At 38.7% G+C, this 10,468-nt stretch overlaps 1 protein-coding gene across 1 annotated transcript; it reads left to right on the top strand.

Annotated features, from left to right (window-relative positions):
- Window positions 1-7,606: 7,606 nt before the first annotated feature.
- On the top strand, window positions 7,607-10,421 carry LOC145115732 (protease Do-like 9). Its single transcript, XM_079052089.1, has 8 exons — window positions 7,607-8,366; window positions 8,491-8,690; window positions 8,774-9,146; window positions 9,235-9,467; window positions 9,565-9,666; window positions 9,761-9,811; window positions 9,893-9,997; window positions 10,131-10,421. Exons 1-8 carry the CDS (start codon window positions 7,820-7,822, stop codon window positions 10,227-10,229), a joined length of 1,710 nt encoding a protein of 569 aa, XP_078908215.1. The 5' UTR covers window positions 7,607-7,819; the 3' UTR covers window positions 10,230-10,421.
- Window positions 10,422-10,468: the final 47 nt, after the last annotated feature.

Genomic DNA, 10,468 nt, shown 5'->3' with positions numbered 1-10,468 from the left:
CCCCATCATACCACATACCATACAATAACATGATGCCAAACATATCTGGGTGCTGGCCTCCCCCTCGGTATCTTTCAACCGGTAACTGCCTTCGATATCTTTTAACCGGTAACTGCCTAGCATATTTGGGTGTTGGACTCCCCTTCGGTATCTTTCAACCGGCAACGGCCTAGCATATTTTGGTGTTGGCCTTCCCTTTGGTATCTTTCAACCGGTAACTGGGGATTATTTCACCCCTACCACTACCACATAATAACATATCATACTAGCACATAAAGCATATAGATAGTGGCATACAAGATAATTATCACAAAGACAATCATCTAACAAATAACTCCTACTAGTGGGCCGACATTTTGGCCTTAGACCCACTTCTACTGGAATGTAACTCACCTCAATGTCGTGAAGTAGCTGAACTGTCCTTGGTGCTGGGATCAACTCCTCTCAAACTCCTACACATATCAATCTCCTTTAATTACTCTTTCATACTCATAATCCCTTTAAGGGTCAACCCCGGTCAAAGGTCAAAGTCAAAGTCAACATCCTGATCAAAGTCAACACCCTGGTTGACTCAACTCGCCGAGTTGGCCCATCAACTCGTCGAGTTCCATAATCCATAAAATCTTGAAATCTCGATCTTATTCATCAAGTCCATTCATGCACTCGTCGAGTTCGATGATTCGTAAAACTCTGAAACCCCCAACCCTACTCGTCGAGTTCTTTTATGAACTCGTCGAATTATTCCTTATAACGTAGTCGAGACCTTTTACTCAAAACTCGCCGAGTCCCTCCGTGAACTTGTCGAGTTCTCCTTCATACAGAGTCGGGATATTTGTTCATAACTCGCCGAGTTCCTATTTGGACTTGTCGAGTTCTTTAATCTTCAAGCCTAGAACATGTCCAACTCGCTGAGTTATCTCCTAGACTCAACGAGTCTACTCAGTAACAGAAAAGGTTGGGGGACCACGACTCAACTCGCCGAGTTGTATGAACAACTCGTCGAGTCCCCCATATTCTAAATCTATACAGTCGATTTTAGTCGGGCTTAATGCATCTAAAACATAGATCTGGCTCCCTAGGGTCGATATATCACGTAAAGTTTCTAAAGTTACGTGCATGCATGGGTTATTTAGCCCAAAAAGCCTTAAAAAGTAATTCATATGAAGCATGGGACTCCCATGGCCATAAAGTTGGCACATTTATGCCATGGAGTCCCTCAAAGACTCTGGATCTGAAGTTATTACCCCAAAACATGCTTGCATCCATGAATGGTTCCAAAAATGGCTCCTTAAAGCCCTAAACTACTCCATGAAGGGATCTAGTAAATGAATAGACAAGGTATAGACTTTATACCTCAAATGAATTGGAAATGAAGTTCTTCTTCTGGATCCAAGGCTCCTTCCCTCAACCAAGCACTTCTAGCTTCCACTCCTTCAAGAAAATACCAAAGAATCACTCCTTTTTCACTTACACACACTCACAAAGCTCAAGATCTCGAATTAGGGTTTTTTGGACTAAGGGGGGCGATGAGGGAGGCCACAATGGGGGTGTTAAGGTCTTTAAATAGGGTGCAAATCTTGAAAATTAGGGTTTCACTCTGACAGCTCTACTCGTCGAGGCGAGGCTTCTCGACTCGTCGAGTAGACTTCAAGTCCCGCGTCCAAAAATATACGTTCCTACTCGACGAGTTTGGGGCCTCCAACTTGTCGAGTCCCTTTGCAAAAATGAATAATTCTTATTAAAATACATACCATGAACCGGTCGTTACATTTTGTATTTTTTATATAATTAAATATAATTATGACATCATCCGGTTTTTTTCGGTTTTTGAGACCGGTCTGACCGGTTGGACCACTTGAACCATCAAACCAGTAAGACGACAGGTTCGGTCTCCGATCCGGTTTTCAAAACCTTGTGTTTAAGTTCATTATCATTATTATGAACCCATAAACAAGATTTATCGGTGATTCCAAGTTATTATACTGATTGATCTACTTATGGGGATGATGACGAGGCTAGATAGTGAGGTGTTTAAAGTTGGCTTTCCAAATAGTATACTATGTATGCCAAACGAACCTTACCTCCGATATGATCTTACCTGCTTGTCCCTTATCAGCTATAGATTAGTAGACTTTGAGTTTATGATGAATCTAGACTAATAATTAGCCACAAGATCGTTAGGGAGTTCAGTCAGGATCGTCAGTTCGGTAGGGGAGATTGTAAGGAATGATTTCGAGGACGAAATCTAATTTAAGTGGGGGAGAGTTGTAACACCCGGAAATTTGAGAAGCAACATTGAGTATAATTCCCTTTTGAGAAATTGACACGGCGCGTGTTGGAGGCACAAACACGGCGTGTTGGAGGCACAAATACGACGTGTCTAGATAAGAAAAAGGCGCAAGTTTCATTTAGGCAACACGATGTGTTCCTCTTGGAACACGGCGTGTTGATGGCTGGGAATGAAAGTATGAAACCCTAATTTTCAGGTTTTGCCCCTTATTTAAAGGAAAGTGGAGGCTAGGGTTTGTTCACCCTCAAGCCCCCACCAGCCCCTAAAACCCTAATCATCTTTCCATCTCATTTTTTAGCTAGTGTGGTGTTTTTGAAGCAAAATAAGGAAGAAGGTGGAAGGAGGAAGCAAAGATCCAACAAGCAAGCTCCCATTCTTCAGTTTGGCACTCTTCTGGACCTTTGTAAGTGTCCAAGATCCGATTTTTATTCCTCTATGTTGCTAGATCTTGAGTTTTGGCCCTTTTTTCTTGTTGTTCTTGAGTGAGGGAATGGTTGGATCTCATAAAGTTAGCAACTTTATGAATCTCCAGGTCTAAGTGACCTTGTAGAGTCTTGGATCTGGCCTATAGTCGAGTTTTGACGCCATACATGGAGAGTAGGTCATAAATCCCCACTTTTGACCTATTTTGGGTTCAAGACATGCATTGGACATGCATGTCTATAAAGCACCGACCTTTGGGATGGTTTTGGTGCTAGAACCTCTTCTGGAAAGGATGGGTTTTAGACTTCAAGGATTTAGTGCTTATTGGGTTAAGCCCTTGAATCTTCAAGCCTTGTGGTTGGGTTTTTGGATCCTTGGAGTGGTTCTAAAGGATAAAGTTGGAAACTTTATTCTTCTTCATAGCATTTGGGTCTAGATCTAAGCCTTAGAGTCCCTAGAATCGAAGAAAGCAACTGAATGTATTAAGCTGCTAAAACTCAGGAAAACACGATGTATTGGCTGGGGTTTCCCGATTATCTGGATGATTGGAGAACACGGCGTGTCCAAGGGGCAACACGTCGTGTTTGGTCAACATGGGTTGTTGACTTTGAATTTGACCAGAAGTTTGACCGAGTTTGACCTTGAGGGTATTTTGGGTATTGCTGGGATTTTGATGGAATTGGTCATTTGTTGGTGGTAGGAATTTGAGTTGAGAGCTGAGATTCGGAGTCGGACCTTATCAGTTCTGTGCTACTTGTGAGGTGAGTTTTCCTCACTATACTTACGGGTCGAAGGCACCAAGGTCGACCATTGGTTGATATCATGGTATTCACTGATATGCTGAGTATGAAATAGATATACATGAGTATGCTAGTTATTGATATGCTAGTCTGGTAAACTTGTAGGAGTACCTATGACTCTGTCTACACGATTATATGTATATGTTTGTTATCTGTCGGTATATTGTGTTGGGTTGAGGTCGTACTGCTTCGTGTTGTAGCCAGCAAACCCTGGAGCATTCTAGATATGAATTGGGGGCCGGGTAGGGCATGCCAGACTCATACTGAGGGCTCAGTAGCATTCCAGATACGAGCTGAGGACCCGATGGTATGCCCGACTCGTACTGAGGGCTTGAAGGTATTAGAGCAATCCAGATAAGAGATGAGGGCCGGGTAGGGCATGCCAGACTCATACTGAGGGCTCAGTAGCATTCCAGATACGAGCTGAGGACCAGTTGGTATGTCAGAATCGTACTGAGGGCTGGACATTGTATGCCAGTCTAATGACTGATTGGGTTAGGGAGCAAGCCAGACATAAGCTGTGGGCCCCAGGGGGTAAGCCAGACTTATGCTGTGGGCTCAAGAGCAAGCCAGATATGAGCTGTGGGCCCGATAGACAAGCTAGACTCATATAGTGGGCTCAAGGGTAATCCGGTCTTTTGGCTGTAGACCCAATACATGCTGTTCTTTTGAATATGTTATTTATTCGTGGCTGTAGACTCATATAGTGGGCTCAAGGATAACTCACTAAGCTTCGTGCTTACATTTTTGGTTTATGGTTTCAGGTACTTCAGTGGACCGTGACAAGGCGAAGGGGTGACCGTACACATCATTGGTTTACAACTGATCGGATCCTGGAAGACTCTGATTTTAATTAACGTCTTGTAAACACTTTTATTAATAAATGAGTAATTTTTGAAAGGTTTAAATTTGTTGAAAATTTTGGGATGTTACAATCTGTTCGAAGAAATTATTAGTGGCTTATTCTAAATCGTTGTAGTCTAGTGCTGAGTCTTTTTGTTGATGGGTTGTCCTAAACCTTCATTTCCTTGAAGAATATCATCAGTTATTTTTTTTTTCTGATTTCTTGGATGGAGTATGAACTGCGACGGTTGATCCCGCTTTACAAGACAAATAGCTCATCCAGAAAATCCTGGTTTTTGTTTGATTAAATACACATAAGGAACTAATCGAAAAATGTAACACTCGGTTTTTCAGGTATGAATTTTATGCTTTTATCTTGCGGATTTTGAGTGGCCACGTCGTGGTGAGGAGGATTACCACGATGTGGCAGCGCCTTTTGGGACCGCGATCATTTTAAGTGGCCACAACATGGACATGTATTGGCCATGACGTGGTGACGTGCTAGGCTCAAAACCCTAGTTTTTTATTTATTTATTTAAAGGATGTGATGGCTAGGGTTTGTCCATCCTCAGTCTCCATCACTCCTCTATGTACATAAGATCAAACCCTAGCCTCCTTTCAAGATTTTGAGCTCATTTTGGTGATTTGGTGACCTTTGAAGGAAAAATAATAAGTTTTCTAGCGTAAAGAGCCATCAAGCAACTCATCTCCATCACTGTAATCATTTTCTGAACCATTTTAATCTTTATGGTTCATTTATGGTATATCTAAGAAAGTTAACATATTATGGTCCATTGTGGAAGTTGGAACGATTGAGTGTGATAAAGTTAACAGCTTTATCACTCACCAAGGTCCCTGGTTAGATAGGTGGATGGTAGGGGTGAGCAAAAACCGCACCGCAACTAAAATTAACCGCAAAAACCGCAACCGATAAACCGCAACCGCAATAAAAACCGATGGTGAGGTTTTATGTTTAAAAAAAACCGCAAATTTGTGGTGCGGTGCGGTTATTAGTTTTCAAAAACCGCAAAAAAACCGCACCGCACCGCATATATTATATATAATTTTTTTTATTAATTATTAATATATTAAATATTAAAAATAAGACAAGTTATGGATAAAATACTAAAAGACAAAAATGTTGGTTTTTTGTTATGTTTAACTTTAAAAAATGGTGAAATTAGACAATTTTAAGATATTTATTGTTAATTACTATTGATTTGACGTTTTTAAGATATTAGTTGTTTGTGATTTAAGTTAATTGTCTTATACCTTATGATTTTTTTATTATTACAATTAATATGTTTGAACTCTTAAAACTGTTTGAGCTCTAAACTGTGGTTAAAAACCACACAAAATAACCGCACCAAATCTATGCGGTTAATAACCGCAACACAAAAAAAAACAAAACCGCACCGTAAAAATAACCGCACCAAGCGGTTTTGAAAATGGATTAACCGCATTTGCGGTTAGTGGTGAGGTTTTGGCTAATAACCGCACCACGCTCACCCCTAGTGGATGGTGATTCATCAGGTTTCGTTTGTATCTTCAATAAATGAGTCTTCAAGGTGTATTCCGTTGAAGAGGTGTGTGGAGCATAGGTAGGTTCCAAAGCCAACCATAATTCCCGAGAGGTTGTCCCCTGAACATGTTGAAAAGCAAATTGGTTTTGCTAAAGGTTAGTGTTCTTGATCTCTCTTGTAGTTGTTCTTATTATTTAGGTTAAAGATCCTGTAGGTTTTAGTTGTTTGCTTGCCTTAGATTAATTTGCATGTTTCCGATGCCACTGTTAATCTAAGTATATATAAACCTATCATCAACGTTAGATGTTTCTTGCTCAAAAATTGCACTTTCCTAATCCTGAATGACTACAAAAGTTTTTTTTTTCTCACCATTTGGTGGTGTTTTATCTGGATAAAATGGTGTATGAATAAATGATGTCTTATTAACACGTGCATGTTAAGAAATCGATGTATAGAATTATACATGTAACGATTAAGAGAGCAATTGAAGATCCATCCTCGCAGGACTGCTGAGACGAAAGGAATGATAAATGCTATGGGAGCCTTTTGCTTTTTATAGTTGCATTAGAGTAGATTATGCATAAATTATTTTCATGTAATTGTGTGGTAGACACACAATCATAAAGCCATGACATAACTTAATTTTAGTAAGTTATATAAGTGTTTCTTTTTTGTTTAATTCGAAATAACAACGTAATAAATAAAAAAAGTTGGGAAAGGGAGGCTTTCCATATTAAGTTTTAAATTTCTACAAATTTGTGTTCATTTATTTTTTCCTTCCATTTCTCATGCGAAAATAAAAAATATCAAAACGATCACATTTAACCATTAATTTCATCATTTATCCAGACAAAATTTAATAGAAAAGAAAGAAAAGGGCACAAGTTTTTTTTTATATATGGTTAATTTGTTCCTTTTCATTCTTTCAAACATCTTCAAAAAAAAAAAAAAAAAAAAAATCAAACCAACACATGGTTTGTTACTTAAGATCAAAGCCATCTCAGACAATAGGAAGAGAAGGTTAGTATTGATTGAGAAGGAAGAAACCAGTAACCCATTTAGGAGGGACTTGCGTTTTCTAACAAGTATTACTTATTTTGATTAATAAAGAATTGTGAATTGTTTATCATCTTGTGGACCAAATCAAGCTAACTTCTTGTTGTTGTATTCTTTCTATAACTATTTTGGATTCGTTTGTGGTGATCATGTCTAAAAAGAAACTAAACTAAAGACTTTGTATTAGAAACCCGTATTAGGTGACACATTTTGGTTTGGTGTCAACAATCAGCCGAATATTATGATTAACTTATTGACCATATTATATATTGTCATTGTTGGTAGAAAATATAAAAATTTAATGATGTACTTCATAAAGTACGCTTGTAATTCGATAAACAATATAAGTAAGTCATTATTTTATGTATTTAATCCATGATTAAATTAGCCCAAATTAAAAAAAAAATCTTGAAGATGTCGTTTTGATTTTGTTTAACTTTAGGATTTAATTGAATTTGTTTGAACTTAATACGTCAATTTCTTAAAAAAGTTCTACAATTATTAAACTTATGAGTATCTAGCGACAATTTATTTCTTAAAATGTACTCTATATTGCCTTTTTGTGAAGCATTTCTATTTTCTTGAGTTGGAAGTTATTGTTTAATACAAAATTCCACGTTATGGTTTAATACAACTTTTCACGGAAATTCCTCATTTCCTCGTCAAGTCTTCCATATAAAAACGACAGCGTATCGTCGCAATCTAAACCTTCCCCGCCTTTGGGCCTTGTAATAACATCAAGACAGCAATTTCTTCCTCCTCCCCTCGCCAGTCGCCACCGCACCACCACCGTCTCATCGGATATTTCCTTTCTTTGATACTCGAGTATCTACGGGCTTCCACTCTGTAACTATCGATCAATTCATCGCAAGAAGATTCCAGACATGGTGGATAACAAGCGGAAACGAGGACGTACGCCTAAATCTCGAGTACCCGAAACCCTAGATCTCCAAATCTCCAAAGCGACTTCCTCTTCGCCCTCCGTCGAAGACGTTGATCTCACCCACAACAATGACACCTCCAATTCCAATTCCAATCACCATCACCACCTCCGCCGCCGCCGGGAACCCATGGAAAACCCTAAACCCCCCTTAATTTCATCTCCCCCTTCGAGGTGTATTGAGGGCAATGGAAATGTTACTGGGAATGGTTCGCTTCTTGATAGTGTGGTCATGGCGATGGCTAGGGTGATGCCGGCTATGGACGCGGTGGTGAAGGTGTTTTGCACGCATACTGAGCCCAATTTCTCTCTGCCGTGGCAGAGGAAGAGGCAGTATAGCTCTAGCAGTAGTGGCTTTGTGATTAGTGGGAGGAGGGTCTTGACTAATGCGCACTCGGTGGAGCATTATACTCAAGTGAAGCTCAAGAAACGTGGCTCCGATACGAAATATGTCGCCACCGTTCTTGCAGTAGGAACCGAATGTGATATTGGTGAGTCTAAAATTTTCTCATTTTTGCTTAAGGAGCTATAGTCATTTCCAGCTAATAGTTACGTATGATACCTGCAAAGGGAACTTTCATTTTCAGTCATGACATTGTTTATCCAATCATGCAGCTTTGCTTACTGTGGATGATGATGAATTTTGGCTTGATGTATCACCTGTGGAGTTTGGGGATTTGCCTGCTCTTCAAGATGCGGTTACAGTTGTGGGGTATCCAATCGGAGGTGATACAATATCTGTCACTAGTGGTGTTGTTTCACGTATAGAGATTCTATCTTATGTTCATGGGTCAACTGAGCTTTTGGGATTACAGGTCATTGAACTTTCTTTTATCTTAAACCATGTTTGACATTCATGTTCATTCACTAACATAAATTGCTCTTCAACCTTTTGCAGATAGATGCTGCAATCAACTCAGGGAACTCTGGTGGACCTGCCTTCAATGACAAGGGAAATTGTGTTGGAATTGCATTTCAGTCTCTTAAACACGAAGATGCTGAAAACATTGGATATGTCATACCAACCCCTGTCATAATGCACTTTATCCAAGATTATGAGAAAAATGGATCATATACTGGATTTCCCATTCTTGGTGTTGAGTGGCAAAAGATGGAAAACCCTGATCTGCGTAAGTCTATGGGGATGAAAGATAATCAGAAAGGTGTTCGAATTCGAAGAATTGACCCTACTGCCCCTGAGCATAAAGTTCTAAAACCATCTGATATTATACTAAGTTTTGATGGTGTTGGTATTGCCAATGATGGAACAGGTAACAATGTATTAATATTATATATAACATATAAATTTTTGATCAAATGTTCAGTTTCATGACTATTTTTTGTTGAATCTTTACTCAGTTCCTTTTAGGCATGGAGAGAGGATAGGTTTTAGCTACCTTGTATCCCATAAATATACAGGAGATACAGCTCAAATCAAAGTGCTTCGTGAATCTAAAATCTTGAAATTTAACATCAAGTTTGATACTCACAAAAAGCTAATCCCTGCACACAACAAGGGTAGACCTCCTTCATACTACATCATTGGAGGATTGGTTTTTACAACTGTTTCTGTTCCTTATCTTCGTTCCGAGGTGCACACAATATACTTAAAATCTTCATAAATATAAAATGATTATATTTCTATTTAACTTAAAGTAACCTTTATGAATGTATGATATATGTTGGCAGTATGGAAAGGACTATGGGTATGATGCCCCTGTTAAGCTGTTGGATAAACTTCTTCATGAGTTGCCAAAATCACAAGATGAACAGATTGTAGTTGTCTCACAGGTTCCTAACTTTTTTCTCCCTTGAAACTTTTTTATTCTTTATTCAATTCTGTGTAATAAAATAAAGTAGTAAAATGGTTTTGTTTTGTGTGAAGGTACTTGTGGCAGATATCAACATAGGATATGAGGAGATTGTGAACACTCAGGTTAGATTTATAAAATATTAGAAAAAGCATGAATACAGAGTTATTGATCCTTTGTGGCTATGTATGTTTGAATGGGTTTAGGTTCTTGCATTCAATGGTAAGGAAGTGAAGAATCTGAAAAGCTTGGCAAATATGGTGGAGAGCTGTAGGGATGATTATCTGAAATTTGAATTGGAATATCAACAGGTAGGCTTAGCCTTCTTCTTCTTCTTCAGTTCTTCTCCCTGTTTGTAAAATGTAAAATGTAAAATGTAAAATGTAAAATGTAAAATGTAAATTGTAGTTTTGTTTTTGATGTGAATGGAATGTGTGGTTGCAGATAGTGGTACTGGAGACAAAGACAGCAAAAGCAGCAACTGTGGACATCCTGTTGACTCATTGTATACCAAGTGCCATGTCAGATGATCTCAAGACATAAACATAAACATTAAATGGTGAATGGTCAATGATGTTTTTGCCTTACCTTAATTGGTTGTGGGCAACTGGATTGGAATTGGATTTAGTCAATTTTACCATAGTCCTTAGGTAAGGATACTAGGGGGATTGGGATATGTACACTACACATTTTGATTCATTATTACCCTTATTTACCAGCCCCCATTCTATTCCATTCTGTTGGATTATATTTGAAAAATTGGATTATTAGGTATTTATTGG

The sequence above is a fragment of the Lactuca virosa genome, chromosome 5 (genome assembly GCF_052849685.1).
Source record: "Lactuca virosa cultivar CGN04683 chromosome 5, Lactuca_virosa_CGN04683_v6, whole genome shotgun sequence".
NCBI classification, from domain to species: Eukaryota; Viridiplantae; Streptophyta; class Magnoliopsida; order Asterales; family Asteraceae; genus Lactuca; species Lactuca virosa.
The sequence above is the reverse complement of the archived record's forward strand: the minus strand, read 5'-3'. Positions and strand labels throughout refer to the sequence as shown.